The sequence below is a fragment of the Carex rostrata genome, chromosome 3 (assembly GCF_964058835.1).
Source record: "Carex rostrata chromosome 3, lpCarRost1.2, whole genome shotgun sequence".
Taxonomy (NCBI): Eukaryota; Viridiplantae; Streptophyta; class Magnoliopsida; order Poales; family Cyperaceae; genus Carex; species Carex rostrata.
This window is the reverse complement of record NC_135920.1, coordinates 14,149,195-14,169,496: the sequence shown is the minus strand read 5'-3', so window position 1 is coordinate 14,169,496 and position 20,302 is coordinate 14,149,195. Positions and strand designations below refer to the sequence as shown.

The following is a 20,302-nucleotide window of genomic DNA, read 5'->3' as shown; positions in this document are numbered from 1 at the left end:
CAAGTCCGTGTATCAGCGCCGCATCAATTTTTTGTGAGGCATGACTACGATCTGGTATAAACCCAATCGAATCAAGAATGGCGCGTATGCAACGTGGTATGTGGTCTGGCAACGGTAGTGCTTCACGTTTATAACCTCTTTTTTCTACATTACTGAAAATAAAAATTACAAATTAAAACAAGAATATATTTTTGAACAAGTAAAAAATAGAAATAACTAATTGCTTACCTCCTCAAAAGCTTGACACACTCTGTGACTGCTGTGCGGTATCCACAACAGATCACTAAAAGTATCCCGTGCCATATCTATTTCATCATTCATTTCATCTGCCATGCTACAAAATTTATTCAAACTTAATTCATTGTTTTCGAAATTTTTAAACTAATCTAAACCGGTTTGGATGTTTCTAATTATTTCTAAACCAATTTAGATTACCTAAATAATTCTAAACCGTTTCGGAACCAATTTGTAATTTTCTAAACTATTTTACAATATTTTAAAATTTTCTAATTTATTCTATACCATTTTGGAACTTTTCTAAATTATTCTCGACTATTTTGGAACTTTCTAAATTATTTGAGCACCATTTTCAAATTTTCTAAATTATTCTCGACATGCATTTTTGGCATATTACACATGCATTTTTGTTATTTCTAAATAATATTCCAAATAATTATTCAAACCAATTTGAAACTTTCTAAATCATTCTAAACCATTTTGAAACTTTTCTAAATTATCCGTGTAACACTTTAAAATTTTCTAAATTATTCTACACTATTTTGGAACTTCCTAAATTATTCTACTCTATTTTAAAACTTTTCTAAATTATTCTACACTATTTTGCAACTTTCTAAATTATTCGGGCTACTATTTTAAAATTTTCTATACCGTTTTGAAATTTTCTAAATTGAACAAAACCATTTTCATAACAATTAATATTTATCTATTTAAAAAATTAATATTTATCGAATTTAATAATTAAATAGACAATTCCATAAAATAATAAAAAAAGTATAATAAATTCACAAAGAGAAAAAAATGTTTAATTTAAACATAAAATAATAAAAAAGTTGAATAAATTGACAAAAGTTTCTAAAATGTCTAATTTAAACTTTTCATTTTCATAGTTTATTTTGTATGCATTAATTTATCTTACTAAAAAAATATTTTGTCTCATAACAATTCAATATTTATCAAAATAAAAAATAAATAGAACAAACCATTGTTGCAATTATGCACCTTTTAGATTATTTTGATCCTGGATATTACTAGAGTTTCAAATAAATTTCAAATAAATATTCTAATAATTTTCAAAATAAATATTCCAAATATATTTCAAATTATATTTCAAATAATTTTAAACAATCTAAACAAATTTCAAATAATTCTAAACAATTATAATCAATATTACAAACTATTTTAATATTTTTTAAATTAAAAAAAAACCTGATCTGCTTGGAGACCTTCTCTTCTCTCTTCTCTTCTCCCCGCGTCACCAATTTTTTTCTGGTTTGATTCTAACTCAATCCCACCTCTAACTCAGCTAAATTCAAAATTCAGCCACGGGTCTACAGTAAATGCCACGCGTCCGCACCCCACGAGGAAAAAAAAAACGAAATGTCCGGTTAACCATTAACCGGACCGAGGAGTTGCCACGCGTCGAAGCCCCACGCTGCATGCCCCCCACGCGGAAAAAAAAAATTCTTTCCGGTTAGCAGTTAACCAGACCAATGAATTCTTTCCGGTTAGCAGTTAACCGGACCCAAATCTTCCAGTTATTGGTTAACCGGGCCCGAATATTTCTGGTTAACCATTAACCGATTAATTTCAACGGGTCTGGGAAGTGGGTAACCGGAAATTTGATTTTTGTTCGGTTAACCGTTAACTGGTTTTGATATTTTTGCATTTCCAATGAGAAATTGGTTATTTTTTAAAATTTAATTTAAATTTTGGATATATATAAAAAAATCGGAATTTCTTAGCCTACTTGTATAAAATTATTGTTTCTAACGATGATGGAAGTTTTGTAATCTAAACGTTTGAAGAAAAAGTATCACTTTAAGAGTATGATACCATATTGTGAGTTGTGTCTAGGAGTGCATAAAAAGCTCAATACTTGTAACCAATGTTATCAGAATCGGATTGGACATCGACTCGATAAAATTCTTGAGTCAACGGTTCACTAGTTGGACTGATATATCAACCGGTCCAACTGCTGATTTTGTAAATACATATATTTATGAGATATGAGTACAATTATCAAAATTGTTCATATTTTTATATTAGTAAAAATTCTCACATACATATTAAATAAGTACTATAAAAAAATAAATGTATAAATAATTAAAAATGCAAGAATTACATGTTTTTACAGCTCAAAATATGTAAACTCATTCTTAAAATTATTAAAGTAAATATAGTATGACAGCTTTTTTTTTACTAATGAGATTTTATTTTTACATTTTATTTTAAAATTGAATAATCAACCCCATAAGAATTCTTCATTTTTTGGTGATGAACAAGATTCCAACGATCTATATTAAAAAATAATGTTGGGAAGACTCTTATATCATGCTCAAACGTAATTGCTTAAAAAGATACATTACAAAAATACAAACAATTGTATAGAATTGTCCACAGATAATCACCCTCAGCTACAACCTTTTTCTCCTCAAAAGAATAAATGAGCCATGAGTTTGTGACAATTAACTAAATAAAAAGTAACTGAGTTCATCGGTTTTCTGCATAAACCAGCCGGTTTTTATTTTTATTTTTTTATTTTTCGGAGTCATATGCTTGTTTGGTCTTTCATTTGAACCAAACCAGATTAGAGTCCAGGTCCGATTTTTTATAGTCCACCTGTCCGGTTCGGTCCAGTTTTAATAACAGTGCTTGTAACTCATTCGGAATCAACTTGGGTTCAACTCGCTAATAATTCGAGTTGAAACTGACTCGAGTTCACTGACTCAATTGACTTACGAGTTGAATCCAAATTGCCTTCTAACTCGATTCGGAATCAACTCTGTTGGACTTGGACCAAGACTTGATATCATATTGAGCGGTTTAGATCATCTAAAAATCACTCCTTATGGACTATCCAAAAACAGTGATTTTGGATCTATCTAAACAAATAGTAAAAAAGTTCTAAAAAATATAAAATTTGGTCTCTAAGCACATTTTCATATGAACATTATGTTGAGCAGTTTGGATTGACTATTTAAACTTTGAGAATAGAAATAAAGATGCAGAGTATAGTTGTGGCACAAAATCAGTGTTGCATTTTAAATCTCCTCTTTTTAATTATGTATTTGCCACTGTCTCGTTAATGTTTTTCTAACCTCTTTTAATATTTATGGTTATTTTAAAAATTATAATTTCTAAACATTTCAATTAGTTTTTAAATTATTCATTTTAAAGAACAATTACTAACAAAAAAAAAGTTAGAACTCCGCCTATGTTATTTTACATAGCCGGTCCCAAGCCCGGAATAAAGGAGGAGGGTAACTTTTATTTTTTAATCTATTGTTTTCAAATTATTCATAATTATTTTTAATGTAATAAATTAATTTAAGATATTATTATTTATAATTTATTGTTTTAATTATAATGAGAATTTGAAAATAAAATAAAATGACTTGCTTAAAGAAATAAATAAATAGATTTGTACTTAGCCGTATAAATATACAAATTTTCGTACGAATAATTTTTATATATAAGGTACAAATTTTATTCATTTATAAATTATAAAGACGCGACTTGATAATTTCATGTATATATATACTCTATTTGATATCGAACTATTCATATTAAAAAAATCGAATTATAAACACGTAATAATATTTATACGACACTGTAAAAAAACAGAAAAAAAATATTAAACAAAACAGGAAAAAAAAACAGAAACAAAGACAGAAAAAATAAAAAAACGGAAATACAAAACTGAAAAAAAAAACTGAAAAAAAAACTGAAAAAAAACAGAAAGAAAAACAGAAAAAAAAAACAGAAAAAAAAACGGAAAGAAAAACAGAAAAAAGAACAAGGAAAGAACAGAAAAAAAAAAAATGGGCGGACCGGACCCGTACCCGGATACCCGGACCCGTACCCGCGGTACCCGTACCCGTCAACCCGCAACGGGTACGGGTAATAAACGGACCGGATATACATTTTTGGAAATTTACCCGTCTACCCGTTACGGGTTTTACCCGTACCCGACCTACCCCTTTACCCGTCCTACCCGTTACCCGTAACGGGCAACCCGGAACGGGTCACGGGTTACCCGTTAGCAAATGTCTAGCTGTACTAGGCAGTGGTGGCGACTTTATCCTTAATGACCGCAACAGATCTTGCTAATGTTTTGGAATATCATTAAGAGATGTAAATTGATACCGAAGTTTTATTAATACCCTAAAAAGATATTTGAATGAATATGCCCTAGATTTTTTTTTTTTTTAAAACTGTCCCAACCGCCCCCCATAGCCAGCTCTCAGCACCTGCCTCCCATAGGGGCAGTTAACTTTTTTTTTTCTTTTAGATCTTAATATTTTTATTTAAATAACTTTGTGGAGTTTTAGTTTTCTTCTTTAAGGTGTATGCCAAAAAAATAAAACATTTGATATATTTATGAATGATGTCGTAACTTTTTGTAACTTTGACTTGATTTGTCAGTTGAATATCACAAGTATAAATATAACACTAATTAAGGACTTGGCATTGATTCTTAATACTTTATTTTATTCAAATATATACAAGGAATTATGATTAGATTGCCTCAATTACCTTCAACTACATAAATATAACAATTATTTTTTTATTCCAAACAAGATGCTTTTGATGATTTTTGGATCATAAATATAACCATAATTCATGCTTTCGATGATTTTTGAATCATAAATATAACGATAATTCAAGGAAAACATCAGTTTAGAACAAGATTGTGAAATCTAAGAGGAGACGGTTTTGAATTTTGAAAAAAAAAATTACCGTGTAAATGGCATATATTGAACAATCATAGATAATTTCAATGATATTTGAATAATAAATGAAACTGTAATCCATTAAAAAAAAATAAACACACACTCACAATAAATAGTAAATGCATTTTAAAGTTATGGTCGTTTAGAAATGATGAGTGCGTCATCGATGTTTTGATAATAATAAAGTTATGGTTATTTAGAAAGCATGGGTGCGTCATCGATGTTTTGGTAATGAAACATCAATGCACTTCTGCCTTCGTTAAGCTGGGCATAAAGCATCGGTGCGTTATTAGTGTTTTTGCATGGAAGCATCGTTGTTTTTTGAAAAAACTTTAAACAATCATAACTTTGGATAGGAAAATCGGATTTGAACGTATGACCCGAATTCGAAAATGGGGGAGGGGGACGAGACGGGTTGGAATTTTGCCCAAGAACGGGCCTTCGACGGAATTAGAATTGCAAAAAAACTTCGTTTGGTGTCTCAAAAATTCAGTTTAAGTTATCTATCAATGGGAGACATACAACGACTGGTATTAGTTTTTTTCAAAAGCCTAAGAGATTATTCAAGAATTACCCATATAATTATTTTAAAATGCATGTACTATTTATTGTGTGTGTTTGATTATTCAAGTAAATGGTATATGTTGACAATAATCAAATTTTTCAGTAAAATAAATGAACACAATACATTATTTTTAGTAAAAGAAATTAAAAAAAAACATCATTTATTTTTCACTTTTCTCTTTAGAATTCTCAAAGAACATAGATACAATAAATAAATTTGTATCTAATGTACTTCAATAGTATTTTTTCTTAGAAATGACATAGCTAAATTGGGCCAATTCAGTCATTATGATGCGATTCTCTCTTATGAGGCGGTGATGGGAACGCTATGCAAAACAACAGTCTCAACGGTGAGTCCAGGCCCGAAACCGAAAAGCACTCCCCACTCGAGCCCCTCTCCAGTGGTCGCCTTGCCTTCTTCTGCTGATCGCCTTCTCATCTCGTCCAGAATAAACAACACACAAGCACTGGACATGTTACCATACTCGCTCAAGACCTGCCTTGTTGCACGCATTTTTTCCTTCTGCAACTCAAGTTTGGCCTCAACCTGGTCCAAGATTGCCGGGCCTCCGGGGTGTGCTACCCAGAAGATTGAGTTCCAATCATTAATACCTGCTAGAGGTACATGTAATTATCAGATATGCTTACTTATAGGGGACATGACCAAGTGATTAAATGAATCTAATTCAATTAATTAAGTGCTTTAGAGTTTTTTTTCCTTCTTTTTTATAATTAAACATACCGATAGGAGTGAATGCCTCAACAAGACTCTTCTCGATGTTTTTGGAGATGAGCCCTGGCACATCCTTGAGGAGGTGGAAGGTCAGACCTACTTCACGAAGGTGGCCATCTATGGCTCCTTCCGAGTCGGGCAGGATTGTTTGTGAAGCCGAAACTAGTTGGAACAATGGTCGTTCAATTTTCGGCTCGGGATCAGCTCCAACTATGAGAGCAGCTGCGCCATCCCCAAAAAGTGCTTGTCCAACCATGGAATCGAGGTGTGACTCTGTGGGTCCACGGAAGGTAACAGCAGTTAGCTCTGAGCAAATCACCAACACTCGGGCCCCACGGTTGTTCTCAGCAAGGTCTTTGGCCATACGAAGAACGGTGCCCCCTGCAAAGCAGCCTTGTTGGTACATCATGAAGCGGTTGACGGATGGACGGAGGCCAAGGAGTTTGGTGACTTGATAGTCAGCACCTGGCATGTCCACACCACTGGTAGTGCAGAAAATCAAGTGTGTGATCTTGGATTTGGTTTGGCCCCATTCCTTGATGGCTCTGACAGCTGCCTCCTTCCCGAGCTTTGGAACCTCCCTGACAACAATATCCTGACGAGCATCGAGAGATGGCGCCATATAAGCACAGATGTTTGGATTTTCGTTCAGAATCTCCTCTGTCAAGTGCATGTATCTTTTCTTTATCATGGATTTGTCGCCTGCCAAACAATAAATAACAATAGTGCATGTCTTGTTAGTAAGGGAAGATATATAAATTATGATAGATGATGATCTAAATTTAAATGTCTCATTATATAAAAACTAGCAAAATCACTTACACATGCGCTTGAACTTCTCCTTCAGCTCAGTCATATGTTCGCTCTTTGTGATGCGGAAGTAGTAATCAGGATAATCAGCCTGGTTAATGCAGTTGGCCGGTGTAGCAGTACCTATTGCCAGTATGGTAGCCGGGCCTTGTGCACGCTGTGCTTGTCTGATTTCATCAACTTTCGACATGACTGATGTTGTTAGATTGTACTACAACAGAAATGACACTTTAATATTTTGGTTTTGGTTTGTAGGAAAGGAGGCTGTGAGAGTTTTGATAGATGGAAAAGGCAGAGGTGGTGAGAATATGTGAAAGAAGGGTGACTTATATAATTAAGAGAAAGATATGGTAACTAGTGGTAGGTTATGTGGACGGTCATATATCATGCTACGTTGCATTGTATATCTGCATGCAAATGTAGTTAGAGATAGTAGGAGTGTTGCAAATTGGAAGAGGCCCACCTACCTGGGCGTTCTTACGTGGACTTCTTCGAGTCACAAACCAAAAACTTTCTTTCAAGTGCTACGTACGTTGTGGTCAATTCTTCAAATTGTGAATTATTGCACCAGGAAAACAACTTACCTAGCTAATAGTCAAATTAGGTTGATTGAAGTAGTATTAAACGCAGAGACCGGCAACCTTCTCAAGTCTATGTTTTTTCTTTTCTCTCCTTTTTATGTTTCGACAGTATATAGTTAAAAATTATTGTATGGATTTCTACTTTTATGTAGAATTTGTGAATTGAAACAGAGAATATGAATGAGAAAGAAATGTATTTCACTCTTTTGTTTTATTGTTACAGTGAGCTTCTTATGTAAGAAACATAAAGAGAAAAATAACGGTTGTCTAATCTACCTACTCTCTGACCCTATAAAACAGTAACTTACTATAAATGTACATAAAATTGAGTTGCTTTTTATTCTATAATTAGTAACTCTCTTAATTGTATCTAAACTCTATGATGGACAATCCTTAATAGATCTGAGGGTATTGGATCGTTTATTCATCTCTTTTCTCAACACTCCCTCTCAAACTAGGGTTATAGATGTCGATTAATTCTAGCTTGCTTGCATTATTCTCAAATGGTCTTGGATTAAGTCTCTTGATAAATATGTCTGCCAATTGATCTTCGCATTGTACATAGGGAGTTTCAATTTCTTTGGCTTTAATTTTTCCTCAAATAAAATGGCAATCCATCTCGATGTGTTTTGTTCTTTCATGAAACACTGGGTTGGATGCAATGTGCCGTGTCGGATGATTATCGCAAAACATTTTCATCGGCTCTTGAATTTTAATTCCAATGTCCCCAAGGAGTTGTTTGATCCATGTTAGTTCGCTAGCGTTTGACGCCATGGCACAATATTCCGCCTCGGCGCTTGATTGTGCCACAACGTTTTATTTCTTGTTTTTTCATGTGGCTAGATTTCCACCTACAAAAGTGCAAAAGACGGTTGTTGATTTTTGATCAAAGTTACTGGTCCAATTTGCATCAGAATAACCACACACTTTGTTAGAATCATTACATTTCATTAAAATTCCTATACTGGGTGTTCTTTTTGAATATTTCAATATTCGATTCATGGCCTCTAAGTGTGGTGTCCTTGGACTATGCATAAACTTACTAATTTGGCTTACGGAATATGAGATATCCGGTCGGGTTACCGTCAGATAAATTAATTTGCCTACAAGTCGTTGGAATTGGTTTATGTCTTCTAATGATTCACCATCCTCGGTATTTAGTTTAAATTTGCTATCTATTAGTGTGGAGGCCGGTTTACATCCTAGTTTTCCAGTTTCTTTTAACAAATCTAAGGTGTATTTTCTTTGAGAGATAGATCGATAAACCTTGACTTGAATATGCTACTTCTATCCCAAAAAATATTTTAAATAACCTAAATCTTTGATGTCAAAATTTTCTTTTAATTGGAGTTTTATTATTTTAACGTGTTCTAAATTGTTTTTGGTAATGATAATATCATCTATATACACTAAAATAATAGTGACATTTTTCTCTTCAATTTTGACAAATAGTGAACGATCGGCATTACTAATTTTAAAATTGTAAGAGATTAAATGAGAGCTTAATTTTTCATATCATGCCCTTCAAGATTGCTTCAATCCGTAAATTGACTTCTTTAATTTACCAGCTAAATCACAATTTTGATCTTTTTCTTGACCAGGACATATATATCTTTTCTTCAAGTGTCCCTTGAAGAAAAACATTTTTGACATCCATCTAGCATAATTTTTATCCTTGATTTACTGCAATGAAAAATAAAATTCTTACAGTATTAATTTTTGCAACGGGTGCAAATGTTTCATAATAGTCTGTACCATAAATTTGTGTATTTTGGCAACCAAGCGAGCATTATACCGTTCTATGGTACAATCGCTATTGTATTTAATTTTGTATACCCATTTGCATCATACCAGTTTTTTATTTTTTGGTAATTGAACAATTACCCAAGTTTCATTTTTCTCAAGGTCACTCAATTCTTCTTTTATGACTTTGGTCCATATATGTAGAATTTTTTATGGCTTTTACATAATTATTTGGTTCTTGTTCTTTCGCAATTGAGGTAAAAAAAACTTTATAATTGAAAGATATATTACCATACGTAATAAAATTATGTGTAGGGTATTGTAACTGGTAGGTTTGTATGGACGTACGGTCAGATATCTTGCCACGAGGCATTGTAAATCTGGATGGCAAATGTAGTTAGAGATAGTAAGTTAGTTGACCTGGGTAGGCGTATATGCTCAAGGAGTGTTACAAATTTGAAGAGACCCATCTACTTGGCAATGAGTATTCTTACTTGGACTTCTTTGGGTCACATGCCCAAAATTTTAGAATAATATTTTAATGATGACCAAATTGAACAATGGTTCTTTCTTTTTTCAAACAAAGAAGCTAGCTGATAATGACTTCGTTAAGCACAAACCAAAACTTTCACAAAAGTCTACGTTGTGATCAATTCTTCAAATTAATGGTGAATTATTGATCAAACTCAGAGACCGGCAACCTTCTCGACCGAGTCTATGTTTTTTTTTTCTCCTTTTATGTTTGCACAATATAGTTAAAATTATTTAATGGATTTCTACTATTCTAATTTTTATTTATAACTTTGTTACGTTCCGTCTCTTAAAAATCAGGACGTGTCATTGTCGAAAATTTTGTTTCTTGTTCTAATATAATGTCACATTCATAAATAAATTTGAGTTGTGCTATGTTATATACATTGCAATGTATGAACTTTTGTACAATGAATCATAAATCGTTGGATTCAAAGTTCAAACAGTCTAACTCGAACTTTTCAGCATGATTTTCATATTAAAAAATGTGATTGGAAACCAAATTTTATATTTTTTTTTGAATTTTTTACTACTTTTAAAGATTTTTTTGAAATCACTGTTTATTAGAAAATTTTTAATTAATGAAAAACCGTGATTTTAAAAAAAAATCAACAAATATATAATTTTGTCTCCAAGCAATTTAATATGCAGATCATGTTGAAATGTTCAAATTAATTGTTTGAACTTAATTTGAATATAACGGTTTATGATTCAATGTACAAAGTGGTCTATTTATTGTAATGTATTATAGCTCAACTCATAAACCATACTCCGTTCAATGAGTTTAGCAGATTGAAAAATGGAAATAGAATATATTTTGAGTGTTGGACTATCATGCTTTGAGAAATAAAGTGTTCGTTGTATTTTCCGCTCATATTTTTATTTTTAAATTTCAAATATTGGATCCAAAAAGTTCAACATATTCTCCATGTTAAAATATGTTTGGAGACCAAAATTTTCATTTTTTGGGCATTTTTTGCATTTCTTAAATTTTTTTTAAAATCGCTGTTTTTAAATTTTTTTACTGATGCTTCTATGGACATAAGCACCTATTTGTAAAATGAACATATTTTTATTTTCAAAGTTCAAACAGTCGATCCGAACCGTTCATCTTGTTCTCCATATGAATATGTGCTTGGAGACCAAATTTTACATTTTTCTGAATTTTTTTACTATTTATTAAGATGGCTACAAAAAATATCAAATTCAGACCATTGAATTTTGTACTCATCTTAATAAATAGTAAAGATTTTTAGAAAAATGTAAAATTTGGTCTCCAAGCACAAATTAATATGGAGAACAAGATGAACGGTTCGGATCGACTGTTTGAACTTTGAAAATAAAAATATGTTCATTTTACAAATAGGTCCTTATGTCCATAGAAACCTTTGCCTTTTAAAAAATTCTAAGCAAATAGAAATTTTTTTCTAAAAAAAGATAAAATTTGGTCTCTAAATACATTTTCATATGAAGAATATATTGAACCTTTCAGATTGAATGTTTGAACTTTGAAAATAAAGATATAAGTAAGAAGTAGAACATACACTTTACTTCCAAAAAAAAACAGACCAACTCATATTTCGAATTTTTTTTGGAAGATTAGTAGGTCTACTCGCCTATTTCAATTCATGTACAACAAAAAGTTAGTGCGTCACAATACCAATATGCTCCCATAATTTCTTATTCAATTCTGCGTAAACTGAATCGCAGACTCAGTGTAGTGGCACGAGATCTTGTCTTTCTTCAGAAGAACGCATGTTTAATTTTCGAAAATAACATTTAAAAAATGCTACCAGTGGAATTTCTCTCACTTTTTGTAACATTGTGAATTTTATAAAAATAAACTTTCAAAATGTTAAACTAAATATAGGTTTAAAAATTCTAAATTTTCTGATGCTTTACAAGATTTTATTTTGATTGATTGGTTAAGCATCAAAATCATTTTTATTATAGAGTGAATATTATAATATGAATAATTAAATTAACTAAATTTCAAATTTAATTTTTGCAATTTTCCCGAATCATGCAAAACTGGGAAGTTATAAACTTTGAATATTTATTTTTAACACTATGTTATGGTATACATGCATTGATCAATTACAACTTTTAAGATTATATTCATTTATATGCTTACTGGGCCGTAGGCCTTATAGGAAATAAAATGTTAGCAGCTCAATTAAATAGAATAGAAAAATAAGCTTATACCTATCCTCTGAGATATTTCCTTTTTACTTCTACCACCGCTTTTTCACCGAATATCTCTGTCTCTCTCTCTCTCTAAAACCCTTGTTCTCATTTCTAAGCTCTTCTGTCGCTAGAGCTCAATTTCGCTAGGGTTTCTCTTTTGATTTCGTTTTTGCAATTGAAGCCGCTAGGTGTGTTAGTTCTGTTTCTTCCCCAATTGGTAATATAGCATAGTAAGTTTCATGCTCCTTGAGTTGATTCTCTAATTATTCTCTCAATTAATTAGAGTTTGGAAACCTTATTAATAGAAGAGCACAAGTGTTGAGTCACAGTTAGTTGAACCTATAAAGCTTGTTTCATGATTGTGTTGATTTGACTCAAATCTGAATTTGACAGTTAGTTTGGGTAATTATGCTATCTTTCTTTTATTTGTTACAATGCTAAATTGAAGTGACAAATACCCTTTTCTTTGCTGTACCAATTTGGTACTGAAATGAAATTAGGGGAAAGTACGGTTTAAACCCTAGTATCGTACCAATATCTTATTGTACTAATTTTCTTACTAAAAATCTGGAGTTGGAAGTATTTAGTTATTAAATTTATACCTCTTGACACCGGTACCCTTCCGTACTAGTGTCTATACTAAGTTATAGTATATTTTAAAGTTTAAGGGTTGAAATTGCAAAATTACCTAATTTAGTGGATTGACCTTGTCAGAGGGACTGAAATGTTTAATGATGAAGTCACTAGCTGAATTGTGTATAAATAATTCAATAGACATGACTCGGGGGAAAAATTATAAGTGTGTTTAAAATGAAATGTACAAGGTCCAAATGAATTTTTGGAAAATCTAAATGCCACTGGATATAGGAAAATACTTATAGGAACTATATGTTAGGTTATAAAAAAAAATGATACCTGACAGCATACAAACTTTAATAAGAGAAAAGTTATATAGATTAGAAATGTAAATATGCATATGATTTATATATTGGAGCTTAGGGTTATATAATTAAGATTGTTTTTATTTTATTTTACTAACTCACCTATGCTATGTTAACATAGGCATAGATCCTATCGAGCACGACTTAGCGAGATCGTCTGAAGTTCTGAATCTAGTGATAGCTGATCCTCTACGCATCTTACGTGATAAGGTGCGGGGGTTCACGGGATTTGTCTTGAGGTTTATTTTACGAATTAAATTGGATCGTATAATCTGCATGTTGAATTTCTGATTGCATGCATCATTGATTTATTGCATACTTGATTGAATTAACTGCTTAAATGGATATGGTTTTGCATATTGGTATGGTTTATCGATTGATTGTTCCTTTGATTCTGATATGAACTGAAACCACAGTACTGAATTGATATTATTATATATATATATATTGTTACTGCAAAGTCTAGAGTCGACGCTAGACTTTGACTCAGGAACCATATGCGCATTTGGGGAATGACCCCACTGACTCCAGTACCGGTTGGAAAGGGGATATTGTTATACTGTTATTACTGTGATCGTAGGAATACTGAACTGTGGTATACTGTACATTGTTAAACTATTTCTGAACTGATAGGCTTTGCTTCTGATGGAATTACTGATTATTGGGAATTGTGATATCTTTAAATTGATATGGATGTCTTAATTGTGAACCAGAATTAATAGAGTTGTTAAGCCGAGGAAGATAGATTTAGATATCTGTTTTCTCTAACCTGACCCTATACTTATGCATTTAAGTCCAAATATCTTACATGATTCCGATTGGTGTTTTTTTTCAAAGGATGGTATTATTTAGAGATTCATTTGGAATTTCATTTCAAGTTACTGCATTTATGTTCGTAACTGATTATCGTATTTAATTCTGATATGGATTTCTTACAAATCCAGTAGCCCTGTATAAATTCTGCACTGAGAAACTGCGAATAAGTTTCTCACCCCTTTTCCCCTCGTGGGTTTTACAGGAAAGAAGGAGTAGACTACGGGATCGCTCGAGAGAGAGAGAGAAAGCAAGATAGGTATACTTATGCCTTGGTTAAATGATCATTTTTGTACTAGTTAAGTACTTGGATCATGTTTTTGTTGTATATAACCTTTTGGAAACCAGACTTGTGTAAATTATAATTATGTAGTACAACTTTAAATGTGTTAAGTAGGATGTGTAATAATTAAATTGTTCTTGTTTGCATGTTTTGGTTTATATAAAAAAGGTGATCGAGTAAGGTTTTTGAGATGAAAAAAAAATCCATTCATTTCATCGTTCTTGCCTTGAGAATATATAGGAAATATATATTCTTGGCATAACTGCGCGCCCCTAGTTCCGGGGTGTGACACTTTTTATGGAGAAGTTTTATGTTTTGTATTTTTTTTGGGTTTCATTTTAATCTCTTTTAGTTTCACCTTTTAAAGTTCAACTAAGTTGAACCATTTTTAAACTTTCTGTAACAGGTTTCATATTGAAACTTAATTTATAGTATCAATAAAACAAATGAAGACTAGCTAGGTCCATAATTATTTTTCCTCAAAAAAAAATGCTACCAGTGTAGTCCTTTAATAAAAAAAAAAACAATAAGAAACTTACATAAACTTCCATTCTAAGAATGAATTATATAAACTAAGTAGAGATCTTGAAAAATAAAGCAGATGAAAGTTTCTTATTGTTTCTTAGCCTTAAAAATCTCCTGATTACACAAAATCTTCAATTGAATTTCTTAGCCTACTTATATAAAATTATTGTTTCTAACGATGATGAAAGTTTTGTAATCTAAACGTTTGAAGAAAAAGTATCACTTTATGAGTATGATAACATATTGTGAGTTGTGTCTAGGAGTGCATAAAAAGTTCATTACTTGTAACCAATGTTATCAGAATTGGATTGGACATCGATTCGATAAAATTCTGAGTCAACGGTTCACTAGTTGGACCGATATATCAACCGGTCCAACTGCTGATTTTGTAAATACATATATTTATGAGATATGAGTACAATTATCAGAATTGTTCATATTTTTATATTAGTAAAAATTCTCACATACATATTAAATAAGTACTATAAAATAAATAAATAAATGTTTAATCAAATTTTTTTTTAAACTTTAATAAAAATAAATAAATGTATAAATAATTAAAAATGCAAGAATTACAAGTTTTTACAGCTCAAAATATGTATAACTCATTCTTAAAATTATTAAAGTAAATATAGTATGACAGCTTTTTTTTTTACTAATGAGATTTTATTTTTACATTTTATTTTAAAATTGAATAATGAACCCCATAGGAATTCTTCATTTTTTTGGTGATGAACAAGATTCCAACGATCTATATTAAAAAACATAATGTTGGGAAGACTCTTATATCATGCTCAAACGTAATTGCTTAAAAAGATACATTACAAAAATACAAACAATTGTACAGAATTGTCCACAGATAATCACCCTCAGCTACAACCGTTTTCTCCTCAAAAGAATAAATGAGCCATGAGTTTGTGACAATTAACTAAATAAAAAGTAACTGAGTTCATCGGTTTAAACCAGCCGGTTTTTTTTTTTTTTTTTTAATTTTTCGGAGTCATATGCTTGTTTGGTCTTTCATTTGAACCAAGCCAGACTAGAGTTCGGGTCTGATATTTTCTGGTCCACCTGTCCGGTTCGGTCCAGTTTTAATAACAGTGCTTGTAACTCATTCGGAATCAACTCGGGTTCAACTCGCTAATAATTCGAGTTGAAACCGACTCGAGTTCACTGACTCAATTGACTTACGAGTTGAATCCAAATTGCCTTCTAGCTCGATTCGGAATCAACTCTGTTGGACTTGGACCAAGACTTGATATCATATTAAGCGGTTCGGATCTTCTAAAAATCACTCCTTATGGACCATCCAAAAACAGTGATTTTGTACCTATCTAAACAAATAGTAAAAAAGTTCTAAAAAATATAAAATTTGGTCTCTAAGCACATTTTAATATAAACATTATGTTGAGCAGTTTGAATTGGCTATTTAAACTTTGAGAATAGAAATAAAGATGTGGAGTATAGTTTTGGCACAAAACCAGTGGTGCATTTTAAATCTCCTCTTTTTAATTATGTATTTACCACAGTCTCGTTAATGTTTTTCTATGTACTATTTTATGTAAGGTTTTATTTTGATAATTTTTAATTTGATAAACTATCTACAATCTCACGAGTCACAAGTCAACTCAAGTTGCTCACGAGTTGAATTTGAATTAGATTTTCTGAACCGGTTCTGGATTAGCAACCCGGATGTGATCAAGTTAGCTTGAGCTAATCCTTGACATTTTATAAAGGCTGAAAACATCAGAAAAACAGAAACAAAATCTGAGATGGATTACAATATATTCCGTGGGTTACACCATTTTCTTAGATAAATAAAATTTATTAATTACTTAACATTTTCCTTTAGTGATCACTCTTTATAGATAATAGTCACAGAAAAATAAAAGAATCGATAACCATTTGAATAAAATTTAGCAGAAATTAAATTTGGAGGGAAAGCAGATTGATAAAAGCCATCAGGCGTAGTACGTCTTCTCTCTCTTATTGCACTGTGATAGGCATGCTGTGCAGTACCACCGTCTCGACTGTAAGACCTGGGCCGAAGCCAAAAAGCACACCCCACTCGAGCCCCTCTCCAGTGGTTGCCCTGCCTTCCTCTACTGACCGCCTCCTCATCTCATCCAAAATAAACAATACACATGCACTAGACATGTTCCCATACTCACTTAAGATGTGTCTGGTGTCGCGCATTTTTTCCTTTTTTAATTCAAGCTTAGCCTCTACCTGGTCCAGGATTGCTGGGCCTCCAGGGTGTGCAATCCAGAAAATTGAGTTCCAGTCATTGATGCCTGTTGAACAAAAGAATGGAAAATTTTAGAAAAATATATTTATTTTCCCTCAAGCTGTTAGAGGATTAAAATTGTTCAACGAGAGGAATGTAATAGATTTTATAAATTAAATTGATGTTATCATAATAATTAACTTTTACGTACCAATAGGAGTGAATGCCTCAACGAGACTCTTCTCGATGTTCTTGGAGATGAGCCCTGGCACATCCTTAAGGAGGTGAAAGGTCAGACCTACTTCACGAAGATGGCCGTCTATGGCTCCCTCCGAATCGGGCAGAATTGTTTGTGAAGCCGAAACTAGTTGGAACAATGGTCGTTCAATTTTGGGCTCGGGATCAGCTCCAACTATGACAGCAGCTGCGCCATCCCCAAAAAGTGCTTGTCCAACCATGGAATCGAGGTGTGACTCTGTGGGTCCACGGAAGGTAACAGCAGTGAGCTCTGAGCAAATCACCAACACTCGGGCCCCACGGTTGTTCTCAGCAAGGTCTTTGGCCATACGAAGAACGCTGCCCCCTGCAAAGCAGCCTTGTTGGTACATCATGAAGCGGTTGACGGATGGACGGAGGCCAAGGAGTTTGGTGACTTGATAGTCAGCACCTGGCATGTCCACACCACTGGTAGTGCAGAAAATCAAGTGTGTGATCTTGGATTTGGATTGGCCCCATTCTTTGATGGCTTTGACTGCTGCCTCCTTCCCGAGCCTTGGAACCTCCCTGACAACTATATCCTGACGTGCATCGAGAGATGGAGCCATATAAGCACAGATGTTTGGATTTTCGTTCAGAATCTCCTCTGTCAAGTGCATGTATCTTTTCTTTATCATGGATTTGTCACCTGCAAAACAATAAATAACAATAGTTCATGTCTTGTTAGTAAGGAAAGATATATAATTAAATTATGATAGATGATGATCTAAATTTAAATGTTTCATTATATAAACTAGCAAAATAACTTACACATGCGCTTGAACTTCTCCTTCAGCTCAGTCATATGTTCGCTCTTTGTGACACGGAAGTAGTAATCAGGATAATCAGCCTGGTTAATGCAGTTGGCCGGTGTAGCAGTACCCATTGCCAGTATGGTGGCTGGACCCAAAGCACGCTGTGCCTGTCTGATTTCTTCGACTGTTGTCATGTCTATAATTTGTCTTGGAAAGAAAGTAAGGCTTGACAAAGGTTATAGGGTTTTAGTTCCTGGTTAATTAATCAGGAGGCTCTGTTGGTAAACTAATTAAAGCAAGATAAGTCTGGTGGAATTGTGAGCAGAGCAGAAACGAGGACAGGATTTATAGAAGTGAAAAGAGAGGAGTTGGTTCAATATACAGAAGGGAAGAAATTAGTTGCACTTGGACTGGCGGTCTGTGAGAATTGCCTTTAGTAGTAGGTGTGTATAATTGGAAAGAGTATGACAAATTTGAACTGACCAAGTTTTCTATTACCCGAATGAAATAATTCAAATAATAAATGATTTAAAATATTAGAATATATGACAGGCATGTGTATGGTTTACTAAAAGTCCACGTTCAATACCAAAATCCTATGCGTGGTTCCTTCTTGCTTCCTTACCAGAAAAGGAATGAATTAAATTTACTAGGCTCTAGTCCAATACATAATACTAAGTTACTAACAAATCAGACAGTAACACAAGTCGTTCTTGGTGGGTTATTTTGAACCACCAACCCCCACATGGTAATAGATGCGTAAGTGCTATCTTGTTTGTATGAATATTTCAATTCTGACTTGCGGCACTCTGTGAAACTGAAATTAGAACCCAAGTTTCAGATTACATTTTATCTCAATTTAGGTGATGTCCACCAACTAAATTAATAACGAAGAAACAATGAAATGCATCCGCGCATGCATAACAGTGATATTTGGAATGAATTGACATTGGAGGAGAGGAGAGGTGACATTAAAAACATAACCGTACCATCATTGGGGTGGTTTGTCAAGATCACAAATTGCACATTGTAGTGGAATCATTCAAATAATCATGAATTTTATTACGGTAGCAGACGAAGTAAATAATACTCAGCAGAGAAAACAAGGAACTGTTCTTCTAAAATAATTGTCATCAGATATCAACTATAATTCCTTTTATGCAAAATAACTTCTGTAAAATACATTATCTTAGACAGTCACTCCTAGATAGCACCGACGCAACTATGTAATTTATAATATCTTCCAATCTATTGGAGTTTGTTAAATATGATAATTGCCCTGTTAACTCATCTTCCATCCAATAGAAATATTTAATTATAAGCTTTTCTTTTTCATAATTAAGATCTAAATATGGATTCATGTGCTATTTAAAACAGAGCTTCTGTGACATCAATATATATCAAACTTCTCATAAGTAAGGAACAACAACTATACCTTCTCATGTAGGTGATCCATTCAAAAAATGACTAATTGACTATGGCAATATCTAGGAGGGTACCCGTACCGGCATGCACCAATAATCGAATAATCTCTCATCCTCTGAGACTCTGAGTTTATGCCAGGTTCTTCTTGTATATATTGCTTATTTTGCTCACAAGGGTACGTAATAAGAATTCAAATAATAAAAATGCAGATAATAGTACTACTTATTCCAATTTCTCATTTGGATCGCTGGAATAAATTGTTGATTGGGTCACATAGATTTTTTTTTTTTTTTATTACAGCCCATACTCGTAGGCACGCACACCAACTCGCACACGCTACTTGAACCCGGGTTCTCCCGAGAACTAATACCATAATTAACCAGCTGTATTAGGCAGTGGTGGCCACTTTATCCTTAATGACCGCAACTCTTGCTAATGTTTTGGAATATCATTAAGAGATGTAAATTGATAGTGAATTTTTATTAATACCCTAAAAAAATATTTTAATGAATATGCCCTAGATTTTTTTTTTTTTTTAAAAACTGTCCTAACCGCCCCCCCATAGGGCGGCCAGCTCTCAGCACCTGCCCCCAATAGGGGCAGTTAACTTTTTTTTTTTTAGATCTTAATATTTTTATTTAAATAATTTTGTGGAGTTTTAGTTTTCTTCTTTAGGGTGTATGCCAAAAAATAAGATATTTGATATATTTATGAGTGATGTCGTAACTCTTTGTAATTTTGACTTGATTCGTCAGTTGAATATCACAAGTATAAAGATAACACTAATTAAGGACTTGGCACTGATTCTTAATAATTTATTTTATTCAAATATATATAATGAATTATGGTTAATTAGATTGCCTCAATTACCTTCAACTACATAAATATAACCATTATTTTTTTTTTATTCCAAACAAGATGCTTTTGATGATTTTTGGATCATAAATATAACCATA

At 32.6% G+C, this 20,302-nt stretch overlaps 2 protein-coding genes across 2 annotated transcripts; both read right to left on the bottom strand.

The window, feature by feature from the left end:
- Nucleotides 1-5,617: 5,617 nt before the first annotated feature.
- LOC144551662 (chalcone synthase 2-like) lies at nucleotides 5,618-7,376 on the bottom strand. The gene is made up of 3 exons (XM_078299726.1): nucleotides 7,093-7,376; nucleotides 6,280-6,972; nucleotides 5,618-6,149 (listed from the first exon to the last, which is right to left on the bottom strand). Exons 1-3 carry the CDS (start codon nucleotides 7,268-7,270, stop codon nucleotides 5,842-5,844), a joined length of 1,179 nt encoding a protein of 392 aa, XP_078155852.1. The 5' UTR covers nucleotides 7,271-7,376; the 3' UTR covers nucleotides 5,618-5,841.
- Nucleotides 7,377-16,461: 9,085 nt separating this feature from the next.
- LOC144551665 (chalcone synthase 2-like) lies at nucleotides 16,462-18,220 on the bottom strand. The gene is made up of 3 exons (XM_078299729.1): nucleotides 17,938-18,220; nucleotides 17,123-17,815; nucleotides 16,462-16,978 (listed from the first exon to the last, which is right to left on the bottom strand). The coding sequence occupies exons 1-3, from the start codon at nucleotides 18,113-18,115 to the stop codon at nucleotides 16,671-16,673; spliced, it is 1,179 nt and encodes a 392-aa protein (XP_078155855.1). The 5' UTR covers nucleotides 18,116-18,220; the 3' UTR covers nucleotides 16,462-16,670.
- Nucleotides 18,221-20,302: the final 2,082 nt, after the last annotated feature.

What these genes read in the sequence shown, in the direction of transcription:
- LOC144551662 (XM_078299726.1), bottom strand. Translation starts at nt 7,270, where the DNA reads ATGTCGAAAGTTGATGAAATCAGACAAGCACAGCGTGCACAAGGCCCG. An exon ending in GGAGAAGTTCAAGCGCATGT is followed by an intron (nt 6,973 to 7,092) that starts GTAAGTGATTTT and finishes ATTGTTTGGCAG; the next exon opens with GCGACAAATCCATGATAAAG. An exon ending in TGAGGCATTCACTCCTATCG is followed by an intron (nt 6,150 to 6,279) that starts GTATGTTTAATT and finishes TACCTCTAGCAG; the next exon opens with GTATTAATGATTGGAACTCA.
- LOC144551665 (XM_078299729.1), bottom strand. Translation starts at nt 18,115, where the DNA reads ATGACAACAGTCGAAGAAATCAGACAGGCACAGCGTGCTTTGGGTCCA. An exon ending in GGAGAAGTTCAAGCGCATGT is followed by an intron (nt 17,816 to 17,937) that starts GTAAGTTATTTT and finishes ATTGTTTTGCAG; the next exon opens with GTGACAAATCCATGATAAAG. An exon ending in TGAGGCATTCACTCCTATTG is followed by an intron (nt 16,979 to 17,122) that starts GTACGTAAAAGT and finishes TTTGTTCAACAG; the next exon opens with GCATCAATGACTGGAACTCA.